This window comes from Mauremys mutica, chromosome 11 (genome assembly GCF_020497125.1).
Source record: "Mauremys mutica isolate MM-2020 ecotype Southern chromosome 11, ASM2049712v1, whole genome shotgun sequence".
NCBI classification, from domain to species: Eukaryota; Metazoa; Chordata; order Testudines; family Geoemydidae; genus Mauremys; species Mauremys mutica.
Window position 1 is genome coordinate 1,004,506 of NC_059082.1, and position 27,209 is coordinate 1,031,714.

A 27,209-nucleotide genomic window follows, 5' to 3' on the forward strand; every position below is an offset into this window, starting at 1 on the left:
GTGTTGGTTGGACATTGGGTTTCCCTTCCTTCCCTGTCCCAGACTGTAGCAGAGCTCTGCCGTGCAGCTGTGAACCAGTTGCGTCGTCCCACCCCAGCGGTGGTCGCACTGCAATGGAGGCGGCAGGTGCTGTGCTGCTTGGGGGAGGGGGCTGAGTCTCAGCCAGGCGCTGAGCTTCCCCGAATGCTGCGCTAGGCTGGCTCTGCGCTGGCACTTTGCCACACAACTCTTACAACCATCGCTGTTCTCGTCCCATCTCCCCTGCTCCCACCCATGTCACCCCCTAGAGCTCCGGCTTCTTTTCCAAACTGGCTTCCGTGTTCCTAGCCTGGCCCTTTTCCGGCCGCGGGACGGGCAGCGGAGAGGTACCTGCCGGCTGCCGCGCTGTCTGGTGACTGTAGCTGGGGCCGCCGTCAGTGTGTAGCCCAGCTGGGAGCCTGAGCAGTAGATGGCAGTAGATTAGGCCTGTGTGCTGTGCATGGGATGGAGCACTGGCCCGAGGGGTGGGTGGGCTGCAGTGGAGTGGGGGCCCTGATGGCTCAATCCTGGCCTCCCCCCGAAAGCAGGGAGGGGAAGGGTCCCGCCTCATCAGATCAGATGTGACCTCCGCAGCCCCTGCTGCCTGGGCCGGGGACGTTGCTGCTGCCTGGGTCTCCTGCCACCCCCACTGCCTGCATCGGGGTGTTTGGGGGAGCCCCATGTGGATCCCTGCTGGGGAATTCCCTCGCCCTCTTGGTGGGTCCGACCAGCCCAACAGCTGGGGGTGCAGCAGGGCGGGGCTGCCCCAGACCCCTCAACTCGGTTGGTTGCTCTTGTTGCAGGTGCAAGACAGTCGTCCAATCAGCTTCCCCTCTCTGCTGAGTCACATGACCTCCATGCACCTGAACGCCGAGGTGCTGGCGATGCCTGTTGCTCAGGAGAAGCCAGCGCCCCCGGCCCTAAGGTCCTTCCGGCCCCTCTCAGCCACCGTCCCCTGTGACTTCCACATCCTCAACCTGCGGACCCTGCAGGCAGAGGTAAGAGCCCTGGTCCCATGGGAAGCGAGCCCAGCACCCCGACAGCTCGCAGCACCGCCGTGTGTGGGCGGGTCACACTGTCCGTTCCCATCATCCCTGCAGGCTCAGGCCGGGGATCAGGCCCTATGCCCAGCTGTACCCATCCCTTTGGCTGATGAGTAATTAACACCTCGTCTCATGGAAGGTGGAATTAGGGAGGTAAATGAATCATGAGGCTGAAAACCGGATGTTTGTGCTAAAGAAGGGAAGGCTAAAAAGACAGAATGTCTGAGCCAGCTGAGGCAAGAGGGAGAACACCCAGGGGCCAGTTACAACAAGTAACGACGGACACGCTAAGCGAGGGAAGTAGGGGTGAGGTAAAGAGTCCGTGGGTGAGCCTGCTGCACCGGGCTTGGTTCCTGTGGCGTACTCAGGCCAAGCCATTGCAGTGAGACGCGTGGGACACAAAGGGACAGGTGCTGGGACACTTTGAGCCCTCATACCCGGCGTCCATTTCCCACGACTCATCATCTCAGCCGAGTTCTGCCGGGTGCTGGATAAAGGCTCCGAGTGACGCAGGCTGGAGCCGAGGGAGTTCTTGAGGGGAGAGGTCTCGGAGGGAATCCCAGTGTTAGCGGTGCTGTGTCTCGACCTGAATCCGGGCATCGGGAGCGGGTCCTGTCTCATTGCTCAGCCGCGTAGCTGGGCCCAGCAGCTCAGCAATGGCAGAAGGGTGCAGATCCGAATGGGTCTCCAGGACACTGTGCTGCAGGTTAGATCAAAGCACAAACATCCTGGATTCAGCCCCATGATCCATTTACCTTCCTGCGGCTGTCACACGCGTCTCTGCTTCCCCATCCCAGGACGACTCGCTGCCCTCGGCGGAGATGGCGCTGATCCTGCACCGCAAGGGCTTCGACTGCGGCCTGGAGGCCAAACACCTGGGCTTCAACTGCACCACCAGCCAGGGCAAGGTGGGTCTGGGACACCCCCAGTGACACCCCCCACTGGGGCAAGGTGGGTCTGGGACACGGCCAGTGACACCCCCCACTGGGGTAAGGGTGGGTCTGGAATACCCCCAGTGACACACCCCATTGGGGCAAGGTGGGTCTGGGACACCCCCAGTGACATCCCCCTCCCCCTCTGGGGCAAGGTGAGTCTGGGGGGGGGAAGGTTGTGGTGGTGAGGGGGCGCCTGCCAGAGGGAGCAGTGTTCTTGGAGCCTAGGCTAGGCTGCGTTCCTGGGGCACCGGCTCTCCGTCACATCCTGGCCCCTGTCTCGCAGCCCCCCCGAGGGGAGGCTGCCTTTCGGTGCTGGCTTCATGCGGCTCCCCGGGGCCTGCCCCAGCACAGAGCTGAGCACAGCCTGAGGCGCCAGCCCCTCACCCCACGCCCCCTTCTCTCTGTAGTTCTCCCTTGGGAGCCTGTTCCACGGCTTGGAGCTGGGGTCCCTGCAGCCCACCTCGCTGACACTGATGTACCCGCTGGGCACGGCCTCCCCCAACAGCACTGTGATCCACATGGACCCCATGGAGATCGCCACCTTCCGCATCCACTTTGGGTAGCCCCCGGCGGCCAGGAGAGGAGCAGGCCAGCTGCGCAGCGTCCTGCTGGGAGACATCCCCTGCCGGGGTGGGGCGGGGGGAGGGAGCTCCCTCGGGCTGTGGCTTGGGGGCGGACACTGCACGGGATGCAGACGGACTCGCAGGAGCAGCTGCCTCCATTATTTATTAATCTGCGTTTTAAATAATATTGCAAATGGCCAAGTGTGGGGGCTGGGGCACGGCCCCAGCTGCGCGGCAGATCCCAGGCCGCTCCCAGTGCTCAGCCTGGCACTGCCGACGCTGCAGCTGGAGAACGCTGCGTTCTCGGTGGCCATGCTGCTGACTCAGCCAGGAGGCAGGTTGCAGCTTCCCCAGTCCATGTCCCACCTCTCCCCGTCCCCTCGCCCCATGTTGTGGGGTAACCGGGCAGGTGCTGGAGCCTGCTGGACTGCAGGGGTCTGAGTGGAACCCTGCTGCGGGCTGGGTGAGAGGTGTCCGGGGGTGCGGCTCTAATGGACACTCTGTGGAACTGGAGACTGAATTTCTCTGAGTTTGTCGTGAGCTTTTAGGCAAGAAAAGGCCTGTTTGCACCTCCCGCCTTGTGTCTGGTTTGTGGCTCTTGCTGCTGGTTCCAGCGTGTGGGGAGAGCCCTGACCTGGGCTGGGGGGGTAAGATCCCGGGGCTGGGAGTGCTGGTTCTGGGCCTGCAGGAGGCAGGAGCTCCAAGGGCCTCCGCCCCCTGCCCTTCAGCTGATGGGATGCTCCCCCTTCCGTTTCCTGCACTGTGGGGTTCTCCCGCAGCTTCTATTGACGGAGCCCACAGGGTCAGGGAGGGAGGGTTCTCCTGCCCCCCCTGCCCCCTCAGAGCCTGCAGCCCCGCCCAGCAGGGGGTGCTAGGAGCGAGTGCCCCTCCCCCAGCCCAGGCCCCTCCAGCCCCCGCCCAGGAGGGGGTGCTAGGAACCAGTGCCCTTCCCCCCAGCCCAGGCCCCTCCAGCCCCCACCCAGCAGGGGGTGCTAGGAGCGAGTGCCCCTCCCCCAGCCCAGGCCCCTCCAGCCCCCGCCCAGCAGGGGGTGCTAGGAGTGAGTGCCCCTCCCCCAGCCCAGGTCCCTCCAGCCCCCACCCAGCAGGGGGTGCTAGGATCGAGTGCCCCTCCCCCAGCCCAGGCCCCTCCAGCCCCCGCCCAGCAGGGGGTGCTAGGAGCGAGTGCCCTTTCAGCCCCCGCCCAGCAGGGGGTGCTAGGAGCGAGTGCCCCTCTCCCAGCCCAGGCCCCTCCAGCCCCCGCCCAGCAGGGGGTGCTAGGAGCGAGTGCCCTTTCAGCCCCCGCCCAGCAGGGGGCACTAAGGACTGAGTGGTTCCCCCCACTGTTCCTGGCTGTTGCGGGCAGTGGGGGAAGCTTGGAAGGGGAGGGTTGCGATGGTTCTTTACTAGACCCCTCCCTGCCCCTCGGGCGGAGCTGTCTGGCCGGGCTGGGTCCCCCGGGAAGCAGTGCAGTCTGCCCTCTAAGCAGGCCAGGCTGACAGCCCCTAGCTGGCAGAGTATTATGTGCCTGCCTTGTCGACCTGTTTTCCCTGGCAGCTGCCTCGGAGGGACGGAGCAGAACAGATAAAGCTGAGGTGTGTTAAAGAGGGGTAGTGGAGACCGGGAGGGGAGGGAGAGCAGCCGCTGCACTTTCCCCTGGTCACAGCACAGATACCACGGGGCACCCAAGGGAATTGACAGTCAGCAAAAGGGAATGTTTTAGAGAATGCACATGCAGTCTGTGGAACTCACTGCCACTAGATTAAGAGCTGGGTAGGGTTAAAAAAGAATCCGATTTTTCTATGGAGAATGAGAACAGTACAAAGAAGAAACCTGGCTGCCCCCTGCAGGGCAGGGGCCAATCCCAGCTGCTGTACCCAGGGCTGTGGGATGGCCTGTCAGGGCAGGCTCCTGTGCCCCCCTAGAGGCAGTCAGTGCTCCAGGACACGGGGCTGCTCCAGGCTAGCAATCTCGCTGCCGTCACTGCTGCTCCTCTGGCCTGGCTGCGGGGCTGTGGGAATGGCTCTGAATGTGGCCCCTGCCGCAGCTCCTGGCCCCTGCTGGGTGCCCTCAGGAGCATCTCCTGAGCATCTCTGCTTGCTATGGGGCCAGTGTCATTACACAGTGCGGCACTGGGGCTGTGGAACTGCCCTGGCCTCCCCCAGGGCTAATTACTGCAAGGAGGGGGTGGGGCAGAGGGGTGCCTGCAGCTGCCTCTGATGGTGCTGAGCACAGCTGTCTGCCCATGGGGCACGCAGGAGGCTGCGCTCTGCCTTGTTTGTCTCTGTTCCTGGCACACAGCAGGGCTGGCTCCTGTCCTCAGTGCCCCGGAACAGCCAGTGGCAAGGCCTTCCCCGCAGCAGCTGCCCCCTCCGGTTGGACCCCGTCCCTGCCAAGCCGGGCCCCACGCACTGGCAATACACCTTGTGAGCTGCTCGCCAGAGACCCCTTGCCCCAGGGCTGTGAGCTTGGAGCACCAGGCGACCTCTCACATACCAAACCGAAGGCCGTGAGATGGGAGCTCAGTGATGGGGCTGGGCAGTGGCCTTGGGGTATGGGATGATCCTGGGTACAATGCCAGGCTCAGGCTTGTGCTCCAGAATTGGAGCTGCCCCCTAACGAACAGCTCTAGCCCCATGGCATGGGAAAACCTCCCAGACGGGCCCCCGGTAACCAGGGCAGGAGGCTTGCCTGAGTCTGCAGAGAGCCTGACGCAGGAGGGCAGGGGGAATGGCGGCTCACAGCAGCGCAGGTGGCTGGCAGACCTGGCAGGTCTCTGCTGGCAGCTGGGGGCAGGCTGCCGCCAGGGGAGGCTCGTCTGGGGTCTGCATGGACAGGTGAAAGGGATCCTGGCAGCTCGTGTGCAGGGCATTCCTGGGGCTGGCTGCTCTGTGGATGGGGCGAGCAGTGCCGAGCTGGCAGGAGGAAGGGGCTGACCCCTCCCCACCCATCTGCAGGGTGCCTATAAGTGCAGCAATTAGTGGCTCTGGCTCCTGAGCAACCACTAATGGAGCCCCTGGCGGGGACCCAAGGCCCTGCTGCTGGGCGGGGGCAGGGCAGGAGAGTGCTTCTCCTGGCAGGCGCTAGCTGGGCTGGTTCTCCCTCTGCCCCACTTGGCAGAGTTCTTCTGAGAGGCCATCTTGTCGCTGCCCCTCCCCTGCTGCGCCGCCATTCCCCAGGCCACGCGGTAACAGCTCTGCCTCTGCCCCATGGGGGTTTAGACAAGGGGCCTCTCACCCTAGGCAAGAGCACGGCCACCCCCATACCAGCCTCACCACCCAGAGCTGGGTACGGTTGGACTCGTGCTGGCGCAGCGAGGCACACTCCTTACTCCTCCGTGTGTCCTTCGCCACCTGCTCTCCAGCCAGAGCTGCCTTCCCCTCCTGCATAGAGTCAGAACCCCTCTCACCCCCAGGTTTGGCTTTATGAACAAAACCTCCCAACCAGAGAACAGCTCAGCCCATCTGCCCAGGCTGGGCTGCTCCAGGGCTCCTCTCTCCAGCCTACTCAGCCCACACCCTAGATCCTCTCTCCCTAGGGAGCCACTGCCCCAGCCCTGACACCCAGCTAGGTAATGACCCTGCCTGGGGGAGTCACCAGCACCCACTTTCCTGGCTGACAAGTGGGGCTCAGGAATGCCAGTGCCAGCCTCACAAGGGCCTGCAGCCTCCTGCCCCATCGGGCACTGGCTCCCGGAGAGGCTCATTAGCGATGTGCCCGCCTCTCTGGCTCAGCTGGGTCCCAGTGGAGCTGGGCAGTAAGTGCAGAAGGCTCATGTGGGGAGGTCTTAATGGCTGCGTGAGGGAGAGGCGCTTGCTGGGCCCAAGATAGAGGCGGGGGCAGGAGGGGCGGTGGTTTCTGTTTCCTCAGACTGGAGCCTGAGCTGCCTCTGCCCAAGGAGCAGACAAGAAGATGCTGCACCGACTCCTGCTGGGTGGCCTCCTCTGCACCACACTTCCTACCAGCTTCCTCAGCACAGGTAGGGCACCCCCTGAGCTCCCCAACCCCCTTGGCATGGGCACAGTGCCCTCTCAGCTTCCCAACCCCCTCGGCCCGGGTAGGGCACCCCCTGAGCTCCCCAATCCCCTTGGCACGGGCACATTGCCCCCCTCGGCTCCCCAACCCCCTCGGCATGGGCACATTGCCCCCCTCGGCTCCCCAACCCCCTCGGCTCCCCAACCCCCTCGGCATGGGCACAGTGCCCTCTCAGCTCCCCAACCCCCTCGGCTCGGGTAGGGCACCCCCTGAGCTCCCCAACCCCCTTGGCATGGGCACAGTGCCCTCTCAGCTCCCTACCCCCCTCGGCCTGGGTAGGGCACCCCCTGAGCTCCCCAACCCCATCGGCATGGGCACATTGCCCCCCTCGGCTCCCCAACCCCCTCGGCTCCCCAACCCCTTGGCATGGGCACATTGCCCCCCTCGGCTCCCCAACCCCCTCGGCTCCCCAACCCCCTCGGCATGGGCACAGTGCCTTCTCAGCTCCCCAACCCCCTCAGCTCCCCAACCCCCTCAGCCCGGGTAGGGCACCCCTCGGCTCCCCAACCCCCTTGGCACGGGCACAGTGCCCTCTCAGCTCCCCAACCCCCTCAGCCCGGGTAGGGCACCCCTCGGCTCCCCAACCCCCTTGGCACGGGCACAGTGCCCTCTCAGCTCCCCAACCCCCTCGGCCCGGGTAGGGCACCCCCTGAGCTCCCCAACCCCATCGGCATGGGCACATTGCCCCCCTTGGCTCCCCAACCCCCTTGGCCCGGGTAGGGCACCCCCTGAGCTCCCCAACCCCCTCAGCATTGGCACATTGCCCTCTCAGCTCCCCAACCCCCTCGGCCTAGGTAGGGCACCCCCTTGGCTCCCCAACCCCCTTGGCTCCCCAACCCCCTGAGCTCCCCAACCCCCTCGGCATGGGCACAGTGCCCTCTCTGCTCCCCAACCCCCTTGGCTCCCCAACCTCCTTGGTTCCCCAACCCTCTCAGCATGGGCACAGTGCCCTCTCAGCTCCCCAACCCCCTCGGCCTGGGTAGGGCACCCCCTCGGCTCCCCAACCCCCTCGGCATGGGCACAGTGCCCTCTCAGCTCCCTACCCCCCTCGGCCCGGGTAGGGCATCCCCATGGCTCCCCAACCCCCTCGGCATTGGCATATTGCCCCCTCAGCTCCCCAGCCCCCTTGGCACAGACAGGGCACCCTGGTCAGCTCCCCAAAGGGCTCTGACTCCCTCCCTGCAACATCTCTGCTGCAGCACAGCGCTATTGACACTGCTCATTCCCGGGGCGAGTGTGCGTCTGGCCCCAAGGGGTTGGTACAGGCCGGGGCACAGGTGTGATTGGCACTGCCCTGGGGGTCTGTCGTGTAGGCGTGTCGGAGTGTGTCTGGGGTGGTGCACTGTTCCGTTGGCTGTGGCAGGGCTGGGGAGTGTGCCCAGCTGGGTGTGAGGCCGGGCCACATTTCTCCTGCTGCATGGCTGTCCTCAACACCCTTCTGCAGCCTGCTCACAGATTAACATAGGACACCGCCCCGCCCCCTCCACGTGGGCAGTCTCCTTTGCGCCCCGCCAAACCCTCAGCATTGGGGAGAGCGCTGACAGTGGCACCAGCTGTTCTTGCTACTAGGCCCTTTGTGCTCAGCCTAGGGGGCAGGCACCCTGCCAGCACTGCTGCAGGCAGCTGCATTCTGCACGCCAGCCGTGCTGGTGGGTGCAGCGCCAGGGCAGGGCACTGTGAGATGGAGCCAGCCTGGTGTGGATTTGCAGGCCCTTGGACACCTCTGCTGTGCTGGGCAATCAGGGTCACAGCCCAGGGGGTGAGCACCCTCTCCTACCATGGCCAACACTAGGGTGCCCGCAAGGAGTCACCGGCTGGCTGCCCTTGGCTCATGAGCCGCTGAAAGGGCCTGAAGCAAACCCCTCTAGCCAGTGTACATGGGCGAGCACGTTGCTCTGGCTTGCGCAGCCCAGAGCCTGAGGGCCACGGGGTGGGGTCCCTGTGCATGGTGGGTCCCAGGCTAGGTCGGATCATGGGACAGGACTCAGCAAGCTGCCCAGGCAAGCCCGGCTCGGAGCCCAGCTGTAGCTCCGGGCACCCAGGAGGGCTCTCCCCAGCCCATCCCCACAGAGCCCTGGGAAGCTTCAGCCAGTCAGGGAATTTTGTCAGGGTTCTCCTATTGGTGGTGTTGAGAATGAGGTCACCCTGGGGTCTCCTGGGGCTGGGCTGGCCCTGCTCGGTGTCTCGCCTCCCACAAAGGTCTGTGAACATGGGCCTTCACTCAGGTGGAGGAAGGGGGGACTCCGTCAGCTGGTAGCAGTTGTAGGCTATCTGTTGTGACTGTGCAGTAGGCAAAGCTCTTGTACTTGGCTCATGTTCTGAATAGTCTCTTTCGCTGCGACTTCCCCTTGCAGCCTCAGCCCATAACCTGCACCTCTGCGAGGGATATCCCAGCCCTGATGGGCGCTACCACTCCGGCTTCTACTGCCCACGCCTCACTGACCCCCCTGCACACAGGTACTGCTGCCGCCACGGAGACCACGCCCTCAAATCCTGCTGCCCCCAGCTGGACTTTGAGAGCCTGAGGAGGGTCAATCTATCCAACGTGCCCACCCCAGCCAGACTCAGGTAAGCAGCAGCGCCTGGTCTGTGCCTGCACTTGGGGAGGGGAGGGGCTGCTTCAGATTCTAATGCCAGCCATGTGTGCACCCCCTTCTGGAGGAGCAAACCCAGCATGACTCATTGTGGCCCTTCACCACACACAGTGCAGCATGAACACAGAACACTGCATGCTGACGGGCACACCTGGCACCCTAGGAGCCACCCAGGTGAGCTGTAAAGAGGAGCCTGGGGCTCTCGGGAATGGCAGAGCAGCAAGCCCCACAAGTTGGTTTTACATGAGTCAGAGAAGCCCTTTATAGACATGCTGTGACAGGCACGAAGCTGCATTGCCACTATATAAATCCCTGTTACGCCCACACCTGGAATACTGCGTGCAGTTCTGGCCACCCCAGCTCAGGACAGATACATTAGAATTGGAAAAGGTTCAGAGAAGGGCAACAACAATGATTAGGGGAATGGAACAGCTTCTGTATGAGGAGAGATTGAAAAGACTGGGACTATTCAACTGAGAAAAGAGACAGCTAAGGGGAGCTGTGATGGAGGTCTATGAAATCATGATTGGTGTGGAGAAAGTAAATGAGGACGTGTTATTTACTCCTTCTCATAACACAAGAACTAGGGGTCACCCAATGAAATTAATGGGCAGCAGGTTTAAAAGAAACAAAAGAAAGTATTTCTTCACACAACACACAGTCAACCTGTGGAACTCCTTGCCAGAGGATGTTGTGAAGGCCAAGACTATAACAGGGTCCAAAAAAGAACTAGAGAAGTTCCTGCAGGAACTTATGGCTATTCCATCAATGGCTATTAGCCAAGACAGTCAGGGATGCACCCCATGCTCTGGATGTCTCTAAACCTCTGACTGCCCGAAGCTGGGGCTGGATGACGGGATGGATCACTTGATAACTGCCCTGTTCTGTTCATTCCCTCTGAAGCATCTCGCACCAGCCACTGCCAGAAGATACTGCGCTTGATGGATCATTGGCCTGACCCAGTGTGGTTGTTCTTATGTTGTAAAGGAAAATCATGCCTCTCTAATCCACTCAAGTGGCTGGAGCTGGTTAACGGACATTAGCGACTCATGCCCAGCCCTGTTTTCCAGCAGCAGCTGCAAAGCAGCGACTCTCCATTTGCAAGGTGTCCATGGGCAGCGCCTCTGCTGAGCACCATGGTCCATACATTTCCCTAGCAGCACCGGGCTCCCTAGGAGGGGGACGAGGCCCCCTGGCATCGAGCTGGGGAACATATACAAGTAGGACAGGTCTGCCTGGGGGCTCCCAATAGTGCCCAGTGGGGGACACCGCCTGGCATCTGGGTCCCCCCGGGAGAGTGGAACCACCCTGCTGTAGCAGTATTGTGTCCAGTGTAACACAGCTGTTGCCTTGTACCTTCCCCCCCAGGAACCCACTGCCCCTGCTGGCTGTGGGGCTCTACGGCCTCCTCGTCCTCACGCTCATGACCCTCGACTTCCTCCACTTCTGCAGACTCAACCAGCGCCGCGTCTACAGCCTCCTGAGCAGCAGCCGCCTGGGCAAGCGCCTGGCCAGCTCCTTCCCACACCGCTGCCCACGGTCCGGCCCAGCGCGAGGAGGGACCCAGCGGCAGGAGCTGCCCACGGCCCGGCCCGGCGCGAGGAGGGACCCAGCGGCAGGAGCTGCCCACGGCCCGGCCCGGCGCGAGGAGGGACCCAGCGGCAGGAGCTGCCCACGGCCCGGCCCGGCGCGAGGAGGGACCCAGCGGCAGGAGCTGCCCACGGCCCGGCCCGGCGCGAGGAGGGACCCAGCGGCAGGAGCTGCCCACGGCCCGGCCCGGCGCGAGGAGGGACCCAGCGGCAGGAGCTGCCCACGGCCCGGCCCGGCGCGAGGAGGGACCCAGCGGCAGGAGCTGGCTGTGACCATGGCCCGGCCCATCCAGGACAGCAAGTGTGAAGAGCAGGCACCGCAGTGACTGGGGGTGATACTTGGGGCAGAGGGCGTGTCAGCTGTAGGTATTACGGAGGCACCGTTAGCAGAGCCTGGCGCGCTGCCACTGCGATAAAGCGAACCCACGCCTCAGCCCCGCACTGTTTGGCCTGGCCTGGTCCTTATAAAGTGCCTAAGCTGCTTGACAGGCCAAGCCCTGTCCCCGAGTGCTCTGTCTGGGATGTGACCTCTGGAGAAAGAGGAAACCTGGGGTGTGGGTAGGGGGGTGGAGTCACATGATCATAGAATCATAGAATCATAGAATCTCAGGGTTGGAAGGGACCTCAGGAGGTCATCTAGTCCAACCCCCTGCTCAAAGCAGGACCAAACCCAACTAAATCATCCCAGCCAGGGCTTTGTCAAGCCTGACCTTAGAAACCTCTAAGGAAGGAGATTCCACCACCTCCCTAGGGAACCCATTCCAGTGCTTCACCACCCTCCTAGTGAAAAAGTTTTTCCTAATGTCCAACCTAAACCTCCCCCTCTGCAACTTGAGACCATTACTCCTTGTTCTGTCATCTTCTACCACTGAGAACAGTCTAGATCCATCCTCTTTGGAACCCCCTTTCAGGCAGTTGAAATCAGCTATCAAATCCCCCCTCATTCTTCTCTTCTGCAGGCTAAACAATCTCAGTTCCCTCAGCCTCTCCTCATAATCATGTGCTCCAGCCCCCTAATCATTTTTGTTGCCCTCCGCTGGACTCTCTCCAATTTATCCACATCCTTCTTGTAGTGTGGGGCCCAAAACTGGACACAGTACTCCAGATGAGGCCTCACCAATATCGAATAGAGGGGAATGATCACATCCCTCGATCTGCTGGAAATGCCCCTACTTATACAGCCCAAAATGCCGTTAGCCTTCTTGGCAACAAGGGCCCACTGCTCACTCATATTCAGCTTTTCGTCCACCGTAACCCCTAGGTCCTTTTCTGCAGAACTGCTGCCCAGCCATTCAGTCCCTAGTCTGTAGCAGTGCATGGGATTCTTCCGTCCTAAGTGCAGGACTCTGCACTCGTCCTTGTTGAACCTCATCATATTTCTTTTGGCCCAATCCTCTAATTTGTCTAGGTCCCTCTGTATCCTATCCCTACCCTCCAGCGTATCAACCACTCCTCCCAGTTTAGTGGCATCTGCAAACTTGCTAAGGGTGCAGTCCACACCATCCTCCAGATCGTTAATGAAGATATTGAATAAAACCGGCCCCAGCACCGACCCTTGGGGCACTCCGCTTGATACCGGCTGCCAACTATTCACTCAATATAAAGTCAACCCAGGGAACTCTTTGCCAGGGGATGCTGTGAAGACCAAAACTGTAACAGGATTATAAAAAGAACTAGATAAATTCCTGGAGAACAGGTCCATTTGTGGCTATTAGCCAGGAAGGGGAGGGATGCAACACCATGCTCTGAGTGTTCCTAGCCTGTTTGCCAGAAGCTGGGAATGGGCAACAGGGGATGGATCACTTGATGATTCCCTGTTCTGTTCATTCCCTCTGGGGCACCTGGCCTTGACCACTGTTGTAATACAGGGTACTGGGCTATATAGGTAATAAATAATTGGAGATATACCAATCTCCTAGAACTGGAAGGGACCTTGAAAGGTCATCGAGTCCAGCCCCCTGCCTTCACTAGCAGGACCAATTTTTGCCCCAGATCCAGCGTATCAACCACTCCTCCCAGTTTAGTGTCATCTGCAAACTTGCTAAGGGTGCAGTCCACACCATCCTCCAGATCGTTAATGAAGATATTGAACAAAACCGGCCCCAGCACCAACCCTTGGGGCACTCCACTTGATACCGGCTGCCAACTAGACATGGAACCATTGATCACTACCCGTTGAGCCCGACCATCTAGCCAGTTTTCTATCCACCTTACCGTCCATTCATCCAGCCCAGACTTCTTTAACTTGCCGGCAAGATACTGTGGGAGACTGTATCAAAAGCTTTGCTAAAGTCCAGAAATAGCACATCCACTGCTTTTCCGTCATCCACAGAGCTGGTTATCTCATCATAGAAGGCAATTAGGTTAGTCAGGCATGACTTGGCCTTGGTGACACAAGCTGGGCAGGGCTGGGGTCTCCTGGCCCTTGCCCTCTTCATCCCGCCCATGGCTCATCTGTGCTCAGGGTCCCTGGGGCTGCCTGCAGCTCCTTGTTCACTGGTCGCACTCGTTAGTTCCCTTTTAGTGCTGGTTGTGCCTCAATCCCCAGCCTGGGCACCGAGGGCTGCGGTTGGGGTCCTTGCTCCTCTGTGGCCAGCCCAGCTGCTGCGCACCTGTTCAAGGGAGCATGGGAGGGTCCACAGGGTTATGTGTGATGGGCATCAGCTTGGGGGTGCACGTGTGGGTGTGGGGTGTGCATGTGTGGGTGTGAGGGGTGTGGACACGTGTCGGTGTGAGGGGATGTGTATGTGTGGGCTGTGGGGCATGGACGTGTGGCGGGGTGTGCATGGGTGTATGTATGGGGGTGTATATATGTGGGTGGGTGTAGGGGTGTGGACGTGTGCGGGTGTGCGGTGTACACTCCTGCATTGCCTGAGTGAACGCTCACTGCACAGCTGTGGCACCATCCCACCTGGTCACCTCTGCAGCGTCTGCTCCTGATCCCAGCCGCTGGGTCTGTGGCGAACGGGCTGCAGCCAAGTTGTGCCATTTGAGGACCTAGCCACATGGCAAATTGGAACTGGAGCCTGATATTTGCCCAATTTCCAGCCAGCCAGTGCCACACGCCTGAGCCCTAGGTTTGCCAGGCATCCAGTTTTCAACCGGAATGCCCCGTCAAAAAGGGACCCTGGCAGCTCCAGTTGGCATCACCAACTGGGCCATTAAAAGTCCAGGCAGTGTAGGGTGACCAGATGTCCCGATAAAATTGGGACCATCCCGATATTTAGGGATGTTTGTCCCGATATTTCGCTCTGCCGGCAGCACTCGGATTTTTTTGTTTGTTTTTTTGCTGCTCTGCCGGCGGACCCACTCCCCATCATGTGCAGGGCCGCCCAGAGGGGGGGGCAAGAGGGGCAATTTGCCCCAGGCCCCGAGCCCCACGGGGGCCCCCACCAGAGTTTTTCGGGGCCCCTGGAGCGGGGTCCCTCACTCGCTCCGGGGTGCCCGGCAAACTCTTGTGCAGCTGGGCGCAGGAGCTTCTGCCGCTCCCGGTCTTCGCTGGCGGGGGGAGGGTCCTTCCGCTCCGGGGCGGAAGGACCCCCCGCTGGCGAATTACCGCCGAAGACGGAGCGGGACCCGCTGCCGAAGTTCAGCCCGGTCTTCGGCGGTAATTCGGCGGCGGGGGACCCTTCCGTTCCGGGACCCGCCGCCGAAGTGCCCCGAAGACCCGCGGCGGGGGCCCCCCTCCGCCGAATTACCGCCGAAGACCGGGCTGCGTTTCGGCGTCGGGTCCCGCTCCGTCTTTGGCGGCAATTCGGCGGCGGGGGGGGCCCGGCCGCGGGTCTTCGGGGCACTTCGGCGGCGGGTCCAGGAACGGAAGGGCCCCCCGCCGCCGAAGACCCCGGGCCTCCGGAATCCTCTGGGCGGCCCTGATCATGTGTCCTGATATTTTCTCCCTCTTATCTGGCCACCCTAAGGCAGTGGCACAGTGGGGACCCGGGGCTAAGGCAGGCACCCTACCTGCTGTATCTCCACGCATCTCCTGGAAGTGGCACACATCCCTGCAGACCCTAGACACATGGGCATGGGCGGCCAGGGAGGCTACGTGTGCTGCTCCCGCCCCGAGGGCCGAGTCTGCAGCTCCCATTGGCCGGGAACCGTGACCAGGGGTGGCTCTAGGTATTTTGCCGCCCCAAGCACGGCAGGCAGGCTGCCTTCGGCGGCTTGCCTGTGGGAGGTCCCCGGTCCCGCGGATTCGGTGGTGCGCCTGCTGTGGGACCAGTGGACCCTCTGCAGGCATGCTGCCGAAGGCAGCCTGCCTGCCGCCCTCACGGCGACCAGCAGAGCACCCGCCGTGGCTTGCCACCCCAGGCACGCGCTTGGCTTGCTGGTGCCTGGAGCCGTCCCTACCGTGACCAATGGGAGCTGCGGGGGCAGTGGCTGCGGGCGCAAGGGCAGCGCGCGGAGCCTCCCTGGCCACCCATGCCCATGCATCTAGGTTCTGCAGGGGCCTGGCGGCCACTTCCCAGGATCTACAGTAAGCACTGCCAGGACCCTGCACCCCCATCCCCCTGCCCAGCCCTGAGCCCCCTCCTGCACCCCAAACCCCTTATCCTTGGCCCCATCCCAGACCCAACACCCCCATCCGGAGCCCGCATACCTCCAACACCCTGCCACAGCCCCCTCCTGCACCCAAAACCTCTCATCCCCGGCCCCACCCCAGAGCCTGCACCCCCAGCTGGCATCCTCACCCCCCGCCACCATCACCCCAAGCCCCTGCCCTAGCCTAGTGAAACTGAGTGCGGGTGGGGAAGAGCAAGCGACAGAGGGCAGGTGGACGGAGTGAGTGGCGGTGGAGACTTGGAGAAGGGGTGGGGCCTGGGGCAGGGGTTTTGGTTTTGTGCAATTAAAAACTTGGCAACCCTAGTGAGCCGTCCAGCAGCTCCTGCTGATGTCCCACGTGCACGTCCCATCAGCCCCCTGGGCACCTCCCTAAGGCACAGCTGCCTGCAGGAGCCCAGCTAGCTTCCTTGGCTGGGGGCTCAGACACCCCCCAGCTCTGCGGGTTGGGTGGAGGGCCTGCGCGCTCGGCTGCCCGGCCCCTGGACAGGCACGTGGTCATCGTTAGGTTCCAGAGTCAACGAGCGGTGCCGCCTTGGCCGCTGCCGCGCGGGACGGGGCGGGGTTGCAGACCCGCAGGTTAAGCCCCGCCCCAGCCCTGTGCCCATCACGTGACGCCGGCTTTAGCGCCAGCGGCGTCCTAGCAAGGCCGACTGGAGGCGGCGCTGACAGATGGCGTCATTGCGCGGGGCGGGGCGGGGCCTGGGTGAGCCGGGGGCGGGGCGAATCGCGGAGTGGAGGGAGCGGCCGACTCGGTGCTCGGACTCAGCATGGAGGGGGCCGTGAGTGACGCGGGGCGGTCCCGGCTCCCGGGGCGGGGGGGCCGGACGCGGGGGGGTGTCTCGGCTCGCGGGGGGGCGGGAGGCCGGACACGGGGGGTCCCGGCTCGCGGGGGGGCGGGGGGCCGGACGGGGGGGGTCCCGGCTCGCGGGGGGGGGCCGAGGGCCGGACGGGGGGCGGGGTCCCGGCTCGCGGGGGGTCCCGGGGCGGGGTCCCGGCTCGCGGGGGGGCGGGGGGCCGGACGGGGGGTCCCGGCTCGCGGGGGGGTCCCGGGGCGGGGGGGGGGCCGAGGGCCGGACGGGGGGGGTCCCGGCTTGCGGGGGGGTCCCGGCTTGCGGGGTCCCGGCTCGCGGGGGGGCCGAGGGCCGGGCGGGGGGTCCCGGCTCGCGGTCCCGGCTCGCGGGGGGGCGGGGGGCCGGACGGGGGCGGTCCCGGAGCTGGGGGGGGGGACTCCGGGGCTCCGGCCCCCCTGACGGTCTCTTTCGCCAGGGGCCGGCGGGGCAGCTGCGGCAGGAGGGGAACCGGCTCTTCCAGGCCGGGGACTACGCGGCGGCGCTGGCCTCCTACACGCGCGCCCTGGAGCTGTGCGCGGGGCCCCCGGAGCGCGCCGTGCTGCACCGCAACCGGGCCGCCTGCCACCTGAAGCTGGTGAGCGGGGGGGCGAGCTCCGGGGCCCTGGCGTGGCGCTCGGTGACCCGCCCGTGCTGGGGGCTCTTGGAGCCAGGCCCCCGGAGCCCTGTGCAGCTCCCGGGCCCGGCTCCGGCTGCACTGCCAGCCTGAGACCACTGACCCAGCCTGTATGGCTGCCCCCCCGCCTGAGCGGCCCCTCCTGCCCCCCACGAGGCCATGACCCCTGGGCAAGCAGGCACGGGGGAAGGGCACTCGGCCAGGCTCTTTTGGCAAGTCAGCGGCAAGCAAAAGGCGCTTGGGTGGTGGAGTGATGGGTGCAACCTAGACAGGTCGATAACAGGGGCCCTTTCCCTTCCCCCGAGCCACTGGCCTCGTCCCTGCTGTGGCTCTCAGGGCTCCCTCCTGGGCTCGAAGGGTTAGTGAGTATTTGCCCGGTGCCATCACCCTGGCACCTGCCCTGGCTCTGGAGCATTATGCCTGTGCCAGCGGGAGCAGCAGGGGGGCCGGGCTGTGCCAAGTGTTACCCCAGCCAGGGACTGGCGTGAAACCCAATGTTCCACCCCGGGAGTCACAGCCTCTGCGCCCTCTGACAGGTCTCTGCAATGAATCGAGCAGCCGGCTGCTGGGCCGGGGGCAAGGGGGGGGCTCTCTGGCCCAGCAGCCTGCTGGGACTCCCCACTTTTTGGGTTCCTCCTTATCTGCTCTTATGCAGCAACGTGTGACCCTGCTCCCTAGGGAGCCCCGAGTTGCTCTGGGCAGGAGGGTCAGCGCCAGTGATTGTGTGGTGGGATGTGGGATGAGCCCCCCAAGCTGGGGAAGGGGGGATCCGGAGACCCCCGGAACAGGTGGCACCATGGCAGTGGGAGTTCCTGCATTGAGGCCAGCAGGGCACATGGCACTGGGCTTGTCTGATGAGGGATGCCTAGGGCAGGGTGGGCTGAGCAGCTGGGGAATCTGTCTGTTGCCATGGCAACTCCTCAGCAACATCTGCTTAGTGATATCCGAAAATCCAGGAACCTCCCCCTGTGGACAGGTCAGTCTCTCCTCCTCTGATCTGGGCTTCTATCACCTCCCGGCAGTCCTGTGTGTCTAATGCCATGGCGACCCGCCTCTCTCACCTGCCTCCCTTCTTTGCAGGAAGATTACGCCAATGCAGAAGCTGATGCGTCTAAAGGTACGGCAGGGCTGGGGTTGTGGGTCAGTTTGCTGTTTCCCCAGGTGGGTATAGAGGGAGCTGGCCCAAAGGCCCCCTCTGACTGTGCTCTGGTCTCTGCGTAGCCATCGAAGCCGATGGCCACGACGTGAAGGCGCTGTTCCGCCGCAGCCAGGCGCTGCAGAAGCTGGGCCGCCTGGACCAGGCAGTCTATGACCTGCGCAGATGTGTGAGCCTGGAGCCCAGGAACAAGGCTTTCCAGGAGGCATTGCACGATCTGGGGAGCAGCATGCAGGAGAAGGTGAGCACCAGCGGAGCAGGGGCGAGGGGGAAGGGCTGGCTCTCTGAGAGGCCTTGTGCTCCCAGCCTCGTGGCCCAGGTCACTGACCCATCTGCAGGCCGAGGCTCCCACTGCAGGGTGATAGAGGCCGTCGCTAACCTGTCCCTCCGTCTGTCTCAGATGAAGCTCATGTCCTGCACAGACTCCAAAGTAGAGCAGATGTTTCAGATCTTACTGGACCCCAAAGAGACAGACACAGACAAAAAACAGAAGGTACCAGCTCTGAGCAGCCACAGGGCAAGGTGGGGGTGGGAGTGGCTGTGACCAGGGGAGGGAATGTGGTGGTGGTGGGGGGGGGATGCCTGGGCCGGGGGCTGGAGCGGCTGGGCAGGTGCTGGGGGGAATTATGGTGGGGGAGGAGGAGCTGTCGGGGGAGCTGGAGTAGCTGGGCAGGTGCTGATGGGGGCGGGGGGCTTCCAGTCCCCAGGCGGAAGGCTTGAGCTGTGGGGCCGGGGAACAAGCCATTGTGGCTCTGGGCATGGGGACTCGTGTTCATGCTGCAGGAGGCTCTGGCTTGGCAGGTCTGAGCTGCTGGAAGACAAGGGGGTGCCTCTCACTGGCTGCCCGGGCAGGGATCCCACCCGGGGCCCCTTGGTGTCCTGCGTGCTGGTGCCAGTGAGATTCCTTGCTCCCTGCCTTGTGCCCAGCCCTGCGGCCGCTCCTGCGAGTGTGGCTTGCCAACCTGCTCCCGAACGGCTCTTGTCTCCCAGGCAGCGCAGAACCTGATTGTGCTGGCCCGGGAAGAGGCTGGGGCGGAGAAGATCTTCCAGAGCGACGGCGTGCGGCTGCTGCTGCGCATGCTGGACACGGGCAGAGAGGACGCGATGCTGGTGGCTCTGCGCACCCTGGCTGGCCTGTGCTCTGGGCACCGTTCGCGGGTAAGTGTGGGCTGCCCCCACAGCTTGGGGCCTGTGCCCCATGCAGACGCATACCCCGCATGCGCCCAGCGGATTGGGTTGCAGGGAGTGCTGGTGGGACTCGCTCTGGGGGTTGCTGCCTGCAGTTACTGATGCTGCTATGCAGCGCAGTAACCGGGGTCCCTGCTGCCTGCCCTGGCCTGGGCTGTGCTGGGAGAGAGGAGCCTGCCTGGCTCCACCTCTGTAGCTGAGATCAAGGACTGCAGCAAGGGGGGGCTGTCAGTGCTGATCCTGTTGTCCCTGCCCAGCACAGATTGGCCACCCCGGCGTGAAGCCTCTTCCTGCCTCGCTCTCCTCTGGCGCTGACTCTGCAGCCCGTCTCCCGCGGGGCCAGCTCCTAGGCTGCTGTGCCCGTCTGTCCCCACCCTTCCCCTCTAGCCGGCGAGATCTCTCCCTTCCCTCTGCCAGGGTGGCTAGCGCCCACCCGAGAGCACTTTGGGGGTGCGGGCCCCTGGCCCAGGCAGGCACTGCTGGGTATCTGGACAGGGCAGCTGGGACTTGCTGGTGTGTGGTGAAGGGGCAGGGCTGGGTGGGGGCTTGGGGCTTCTCAGCAATTTTCTAGCAGGCTGCTCCCCTGTGCTCACAGACCATGGCCATCCTCGCGGAGCTGGGGGCACCACGCGTCTCGGCCATGCTGGGAGTGGAGCACGAGCAGGTGTCTCTGGCGGCCTGTAACCTGCTGCAGGTCATGTTCGATGCGCTGAAGGAGGGGCTGCAGAAGGACTTCCGTGGCAAGGAGGAAGCCCTTGTACTGGGTGAGTGACCCCTTCCCTCCGCTCAGCGGCAGGTGCCAGAGAGGCCATGTCCTGGCCAGACCTTACCCCGTGCCCCTGGATTTCCAGTGGCAGGTGGTGGGTTGCCTGGCACAAGCCTCTCTGGAGTCCCCCTGGTGCCAGGCAACGTCGTGGGCGCCCATTGTGTGATGGGAGGGATGGAGAAGGGGCCTGTGTGGGACACCTGGGGCTGTGATTGGGGTACCCTGGGCTCTGTGCCTCATCTCACCATTTCCTGCCATGGAGCCCAGCCACGTCTCCACAAGGCTGGCCCCACTGCTAGGGAGCAAGAGGCAGGAGCCCCCTCAGCCAGCCCCACGCTGTGCTCCCAGCTGCCCGTGAGGGGCTATGGGGCTGGGCGGAGGGGCACTGACGTTCTCAGCGTTTGCTGTCTGCCAGATCCCTCGAAGGAGCTGAAGCTGCTGATCGGGCACCTCTTGGAAATGCTGAACCAGGAGGGGACCTCGGCCCACGGCCGCGAAAACACCCTCAACCTCCTCATCAAAGTGGTGCCGCGGAAATCACTGCGGGACCCCAACAACAGCCTGACCCTCTGGGTCATCGACCAGGGTAAGAGCCGCTCGGGGCCCCCCAGACCCCTGCTGCCCTGGGTCCCTCGCTCAGCCAGAGTCGCCTGCTCCCTGAGAGCTCGTGAGCCTGCTGCTGAGGGCAGCGTCTGAGTGCCCTGGCCTTGCAGGCCTGAAGAAGATCCTGGAGGTGGGGGGCACAGTGTGTGAGGCCCCTGGCAGCCTGCCTGCGACAGAGAACAGCCGGATGAGCGCTGCCGTCCTGCTCAGCAAGCTGTACAGTGACCTGAAGTGCGATGCCGAGAGAGAGAACTTCCACCGGCTGTGTGAAGACTATGTCAGGTGAGGAGCGATCCCGTTCCCTGGGCACAGCCTAGGCGCCAGCTCTCCTTGGCAGGGGTCGGCAGCTCAAGGAGGAAAGGGGCTACAGGCCTTGCTGTTTGTGGGGTGGGACGGATGGAGCTGGGCCTGTGCTGGTGCCCCGCCTGCAGGGCGGGCGGGGGGTTCAGCTGGTGCCCCCGGGCAGGGTTAGCCTTTCTTGCTGCTCTTCCCCTCCAGGAGCTGGTTTGAGGGGCCTGGGTTGGCTGGGAAGCTCCGTGCCATCCAGACGGTGTCGTGCCTGCTGCAGGGTCCCTCAGAGGCTGGGAACCAGGTGCTGGAGCTGGAGGGGATCATGGAGAGCGTGCTGGCTCTGTGTGCCTCCGTGCGGGAGGTTGACCAGCTGGTGGCCGTGGAGGCTCTGATCCATGCCGCTGACAAGGCCAAGCGGGCGTCTTTCATCACGGCCAACGGAGTGACCCTGCTCAAGAACATCTATAAGTGCAGCGGGAGGGACAGCATCCGCATCCGGGCCTTGGTGGTGAGGAGCCCAGCGAGGGGGGGCTGTCCCTGCTGGAGGCTGAGCTGCTGCCTCTGGGCACAGGGGGAGATGCTCTCTCAGGGCTGCAAGCGCTCAGGGGCTGCGTGAGCAGCTGCAGGGCACATGGCAGGTCTGTTCGTTTGCCCCACGTCCCGGTGGGTGTATGGTCATAAGAACGGCCGTACCGGGTCAGACCAAAGGTCCATCTAGCCCAGTATCTGTCTACCGACAGTGGCCAATGCCAGGTGCCCCAGAGGGAGTGAACCTAACAGGCAATGATCAAGTGATCTCTCTCCTGCCATCCATCTCCATTCTCTGACAAACAGAGGCTAGGGACACCATTCCTTACCCATCCTGGCTAATAGCCATTCATGGACTTAACCACCATGAATTTATCCAGTTCCCTTTTAAACGCTGTTATAGTCCAGCCTGCACAATCTCCTCAGGCAAGGAGTTCCACAGGTTGACTGTGCGCTGCGTGAAGAAGAACTTCCTTTTATTTGTTTTAAACCTGCTGCCTATTAATTTCATTTGGTGACCCCTAGTTCTTGTATTATGGGAATAAGTAAATAACATAATAATGGTCGGGATGCCGTTTGTCCTGGTATTCTGCCTTGGGGCTTTTTTGCTTTGGCAGTGCTCCGGACCTGCCCCCCCATGTGTTCCGATATTTTGTTCATGTAATCTGGTCACCCTACCATGGGCTGATGTTTGTGTGCAGCCTGTGGGGGTGGGCAGTTCCTGTCGGCAGGGTCCCTCCCCAGGCATGCTGAGTGGCTGGCGGCTGCCAGAGATGCTTGGGGGCGGGGTGGGGGGCTGACCTGATGTGCTGTTCTTTGCTGCAGGGGCTCTGCAAGCTGGGCTCTGCCGGAGGCACCGATTTCAGCATGAAGCAGTTCGCTGAGGGCTCCACCCTGAAACTGGCCAAGCAGTGCCGCAAGTGAGGGCCTGGGGCCGTGTCGGGGGGGGGGGGGAGATCGGGGCGCGGGGTGGGGTGGAGTCTGGTAGACGGGGGGGGGGGGGGGGATGTCCGGGCGTGGGTGGAGGTGTCCGGGCGTGGGGTGCGGTCCCAGGGGAGCATCTGAGGTCGGGTGCCAGGGGGTGTCCAGGCGACTCCGGCACCACCCAGCCCCCATGCTGCAGTGGGGTGCCGGCGCAGGCTCATGGCTGCTCCCCTCCCGCAGGTGGCTGTGTAACGAGGCGATCGACGCAGGCACACGGCGCTGGGCGGTGGAGGGCCTGGCCTACCTCACCTTCGATGCGGATGTCAAGGAGGAGTTTGTGGAGGACAAGGCAGCTGTGCAGGCCATGTTCCAGCTGGCCAAGGTGCTGCTGCTGGGGCAGGGCTGGGGGCGGGTGAGGGGGGCTGTGTCGGGTCTGGAGGGGGGACAGTGGGGCAGAACTGGGAGCTGCTGGCAATCGATTGCGCCGTGGTGCCTGCCGGCCTAGCGGCGAGTCCCACGTGCAGCCCACGCTTTGCTGACCCCCCGCTGTTCCCTGCAGTCAGAGGACAGGAGCGTGCTGTTCGCAGTGGCCTCGACGCTGGTGAACTGCACCAACAGCTACGACCACAAGGAGCCAGACCCCCAGCTGCTGGAGCTGGCCAAGTACGCCAAGCAGCACGTCCCAGAGCAGCACCCCAAGGTCAGGAGAGGGGCTGGGCTGCACCCCAAGGGATTTCTGCATCGCGCCGGAGCAGCACTGTTGTGCTGCGGCCCCTGGGAGGGCGTCAGTGGGGGTGGGCCCTGGGGGAGGCGGAGCCTTGTGTGCAATGTGTAGGATTCTGTCATTCCCTGCACAGGATGAGCCAGGCTGTGTGAGGCGGCGGGTGCGCAAGCTGCTGGCTGCTGGCGTGGTGTCAGCTCTCATCTGCATGGTGAAGAGTGAAAACCCGGCGCTGACCAACTCCTGCCGGGAGCTGATCTCCAGGTGAGGCTGTGCCCGCGAGGGTGGCTGCCCGGCCCTCTGAGCCACATGCCCAGCAGGACGGGGGGTTCTGGGTTTCCCTGTGCATGGGAGGCAGGGCTCTGTGGGGTCCCGCCCAGTGCGGGGAGCTGCAGAGTCCCACTGAAGGCGCCCCCGGGTATGAGCATGGATCTCCGTGCCTGTGCTGACTGCGGCTGCTGCCGCTCTTTGCCCCCAGGGTGTTCCTGGCCGTGGTGGAGGAAGCAGCGGACAGAGGCAGCGTGGTGGCCCAGGGAGGGGGAAAGGTGAGATGCCAGGGCTCCCAGCTTTTCCCCTCCAGTCTCTCTACAGCGCCCCCCTGTGGGTTGGGTGCATAGCACGAGGGAGGGAGGGAAGCAAATGGCCCTGTGGGGGTTGGGGGTTTCTGCCAAAGGCCCTAAGCATGTGGACCTGGCAGAGTCCCTGGGCTGGGGTGTCCCTGCTTGGCAGGGCTCTCCCTGCGGGGGGGAGAGCCGCTTTCCTTGCGCGCCCTGCGGCCGAGCTGGGTGTTGGGAGGGCTACTGGGCCCTGGCTCTGGTACTGACAGTCCTGCCTCCCGCAGGCGCTCATCCCGCTGTCCCTGGAGGGTACCAAGGTGGGGCAGGCCAAAGCAGCGCAGGCACTGGCGAAGATCACCATCACCTCCAACCCCGAGATGGCGTTCCCCGGAGAGCGGGTCAGTGCAGCCTGGCATGTGCTGTTCTGGGGGGCGGAGGGGCTGCCCCACAGGGAGCCCATGAGCTGCGCCCAGCAGCCCACACCCAGGCAGTTTTCCCCTGAGACTTTCCTCATGCTGGGGGGTCTCGGGGAGGGTGGGGGGTCTCACTCTCCAGGGGAGGCAGCGACTCATGTCAGCTGAGTCTGAGCTGCTCTTGGTGCTGGGTCTGCTGCCTCCGCAGCGGAGTCCCTGCTACATCGGGTGTCTGGGGTTCTGCAGCCACAGGCTGAGCCCCTCTGACTGCTGTCCTGCTCCCTAGATCTACGAGGTGGTCAGACCCCTGGTGAGTCTCCTGCACCTGCACCACACCGGCCTGGAGAACTTTGAGGGGCTGATGGCGTTAACCAATCTGGCCGGGATCAGCGAGAGGCTGAGGTAGGAGGAGCAGCATCGTGGCTAGCAATCAAAGGCGGGTCCCTGCTGCTAGGAGACCCTCTCACCAGCGCTAAAGCCACCGTCTGCCCTGGGTGGGAGCAGGGTGCTCACTTGTGCCTTGTTGCAGGCAGAAGATCCTGAAGGAGAAAGCGGTGCCCATGATTGAGGGCTACATGTTTGAGGAGCATGAGCTGCTCCGCCTGGCGGCCACCGAGTGTATGTGCAACATGGCCATGAGCATAGAGGTGAGGGCCGGGTGGGCAGGGCATGGGTCTGGGGCAGGGGCCTGCTCTCTGCGTGGAGGGCACTCCCCTGTCTGGCTCTGGGTTGCAGGTGCAGGAGCTCTTCCTGGCCGAGGGCAGCGACCGGCTGAAGCTGCTGGTCCTGTACAGTGGGGAGGACGACGAGAAGCTGCGGCGAGCAGCCTCCGGCACCTTGGCCATGCTGACCTCACTGCTGCCCCAGATCTGCGGGAAGATCACCCAAGTGGTGAGACTGCCTCCGCCCCTCCCTTACACTGACACGTGAGGGACAGAACGAGCTCTGTCCTGCTCAGACTCCTTCCCCGGCTGCTCTACACTGGGGCTGGCACAAGCTGCTCTGCGGCAGCAGCATGTTCCACCCCTGAGGCAGCTGGCTTTGTGGAGGGGGGGTACAGAATGTGGGATCTTGTGCCTTTGCAGTGAGTGCTGGGACCCTGGGGCAGGCGGGGGTGCTGCGCGGGGCAGAGCAGGAAGTAGCAGCATGTCCCGGCTGCAGCAGGCAGCCAGCTCCATTTGTCTGGCGTTGTTGGAAGGGGGATGGCAGTCAGAGGGGGCAGCAGCAGCTGGTCTGTCCAGGGCTCAGGGCAGGGGTCTCTGTTCCGAGAATAGCCAGGGTGTGCTGGAGGGCTCCCCGCCCAGGTTCTGTGCCCATACAGGGGCTCAGGGCCTGGCTCAAGCCCGTTTCCCTGTCACCCCACAGACGGCTCACTGGCTGGAGATCCTGCAGGCCTTGCTGCTCAGCCCTAATGTGGAGCTGCAGCACCGCGGCGCTGTGATCGTGCTGAACATGATGGCGGCAGACCGGGAGATTGCAGCCAAGCTCATGGAGAGTGAGATGCTGGAGATCCTGTCCGTGCTCGCCAAGGAGGAGCGGGACAAGCCCCGTGTGGCCCAAGCTGCCAAGGAGTGCCTGGCGCAGGCCGTGGCATGTGGGCTGATCAAACCCAACGTGAACGGAGAGTGACTGGCCACCCTGGCAGGGTTCTCCTTCCTGTGTGCACACACTGCTCTGGGCTTGTAACACCCCCAGCTGCGGCTCGGGAAAGATGCTGCCTTCGGGGGGCGGGAAGGGAGTGTGGGCTGAGCTTGCCTCTTCTATCTTGTCTTAACCTACACGTGTAGGCAAGGCTCTCAGGTACATTTCTTCTCTGCACCTGCATGCTGCAGGGTCCCCTCACAGCCCCTGCTGGGAGCTCTCTGCAGGCATCCATGTCCTGCCGCACCCTGCGCTTGTCTCTGCCTGCCTGAGCAACACGCTCAGCCGTGCGCTCCCCAGACGGCACCTGCTGCCCCCCCCCAGGAGCGGCCTTTGCACCTGCACCTCTTCTTGTGCCTAACACACATCTCTCCTCCACGTGCTCTGACCTTCACGGCTCTGCCCCGGGCTGGCAGGGAGGGGCAGGCTTCAGTCACAGCGGCTCTGGGGTGAGGGGCTGGCTGCTGTTGAGCGGTGAGGCGGTGCCTGGGCTGGAGGGGCCGTGCCCTGGGTCAGTGCTGCGCTGCGCTGCGGGGGGCCGAAGCAGTGATTTCCCTACACCGCCCCTGAATTTTCCCAACACCCCCCCCCAGTTTTGTGAGCTAGTTACATACCAATTTAGTGACTGTTTGGAAATCTGAATTTAAACTGAAACATTAATACACACTTTAAAAGCTTATATAGTGTATGATAAAATATGTGTATCTGAAAAAGTATAATAGATTTGAAAAGTATGAACATAGACTAGCTTCCTTGCTTCCTTATACAGCTGTTTTTTTATGTCAGTGCATTCATTGCGGTGATGTTGGCCAACCTAATAATTTCAAATGCTGATTTGTAAGCAAAGTCTAAGGCTATGGCTACACTTGCACTTCAAAGCGCTGCCGTGGCAGCGCTTTGAAGCGCTAAGTTTAGTCAAAGCGCCAGCTCTGGGAGAGAGCTCTCCCAGCGCTGTCCGTACTCCACCTCCCTGTGGGGAATAACGTACAGCGCTGGGAGCCGCGCTCCCAGCGCTGGGGCTTTGACCACACTGGCGGTTGCAGCGCCGCAATTTGCAGCGCTGGAGAGGGTGTGTTTTCACACCCTGCTGCAGCGCTGCAAATTTGTAAGTGTAGCCATGGCCTAAATGAGCTCTCCCTGACAGCTAGTGATGAGCTGGGGGCTAAGGCTTCAGGGCCAGATTATATTTACATTCACACCTAATCTACCTAGGTATCCAGCAAACAGAGCTGTGTTGTCCAAGTGATAGATTTTGGCTGGGGTTGGATTACAAACCACTTGAATGTGGGGGGAAAAGGGATGAAATGTTGTTCTTATTGTATGAGTAAAGGGCAGTAGAACTGTGCTTAGCCTGTGATGATTTGAAGGCATCAAGAGAGAGGGTGGGGACCTGTCCCTCTCCACTGTTTAAAGACAGAGCTGATTAGGCTCCAATAGATAGTCTTTTGTTCTGTTAAGTGACCACTGCAGTTGAAATCACTGACAGTCAGGTCTAAGTGCTTAGTCCTGTTGTGGGGACAGTGTTCCTGTGGGTACAGTGTTTTTGTGTAAGAGACAGCCCAGACTGCACTAGCAGTGAGGTTCCCGCACGAGCTCAGCTGAAATCACTGAGAGCTGGTA

At 63.0% G+C, this 27,209-nt stretch overlaps 2 protein-coding genes and 1 pseudogene across 3 annotated transcripts in view; all 3 read left to right on the top strand.

The window, feature by feature from the left end:
• The window catches only part of MAN2A2 (mannosidase alpha class 2A member 2), a 34,199-nt gene extending 30,694 nt beyond the window's left edge, over nucleotides 1-3,505 (top strand). Inside the window, exons 21-23 of the mRNA XM_044980888.1 lie at nucleotides 822-1,016; nucleotides 1,859-1,969; nucleotides 2,404-3,505. Coding sequence (XP_044836823.1) covers nucleotides 822-1,016; nucleotides 1,859-1,969; nucleotides 2,404-2,559 — 462 coding nt within the window. The 3' untranslated portion in view covers nucleotides 2,560-3,505. The remainder of the gene's footprint in view (nucleotides 1-821; nucleotides 1,017-1,858; nucleotides 1,970-2,403) is intronic.
• A 254-nt stretch (nucleotides 3,506-3,759) lies between these two features.
• Nucleotides 3,760-11,398, top strand: LOC123344264 (annotated as a pseudogene).
• Nucleotides 11,399-16,042: 4,644 nt separating this feature from the next.
• UNC45A (unc-45 myosin chaperone A) lies at nucleotides 16,043-26,231 on the top strand. Of its 2 annotated transcripts, none has more exons than XM_044980284.1 (20): nucleotides 16,043-16,116; nucleotides 16,604-16,762; nucleotides 17,882-17,918; nucleotides 18,023-18,198; nucleotides 18,358-18,450; nucleotides 18,885-19,115; nucleotides 19,741-19,909; nucleotides 20,327-20,497; nucleotides 20,625-20,796; nucleotides 21,013-21,313; nucleotides 22,159-22,253; nucleotides 22,498-22,639; nucleotides 22,817-22,957; nucleotides 23,115-23,242; nucleotides 23,457-23,523; nucleotides 23,820-23,933; nucleotides 24,235-24,350; nucleotides 24,478-24,595; nucleotides 24,684-24,839; nucleotides 25,314-26,231. In XM_044980284.1, exons 1-20 carry the CDS (start codon nucleotides 16,105-16,107, stop codon nucleotides 25,575-25,577), a joined length of 2,862 nt encoding a protein of 953 aa, XP_044836219.1. In that variant the 5' UTR covers nucleotides 16,043-16,104; the 3' UTR covers nucleotides 25,578-26,231. The 2 variants fall into 2 exon arrangements, with proteins under 2 accessions (XP_044836219.1, XP_044836220.1); XM_044980285.1 differs by having other exon boundaries at nucleotides 18,948-19,115.
• The last annotated feature ends 978 nt before the right edge of the window (nucleotides 26,232-27,209 follow it).

Bases quoted from the DNA above. Each gene is read 5' to 3' on its own strand.
- UNC45A (XM_044980284.1), top strand. The intron at 23,243-23,456 runs GTGAGGCTGTGC...CTTTGCCCCCAG, and splicing joins TGCCGGGAGCTGATCTCCAG to GGTGTTCCTGGCCGTGGTGG. The intron at 24,596-24,683 runs GTGAGGGCCGGG...TCTGGGTTGCAG, and splicing joins ACATGGCCATGAGCATAGAG to GTGCAGGAGCTCTTCCTGGC.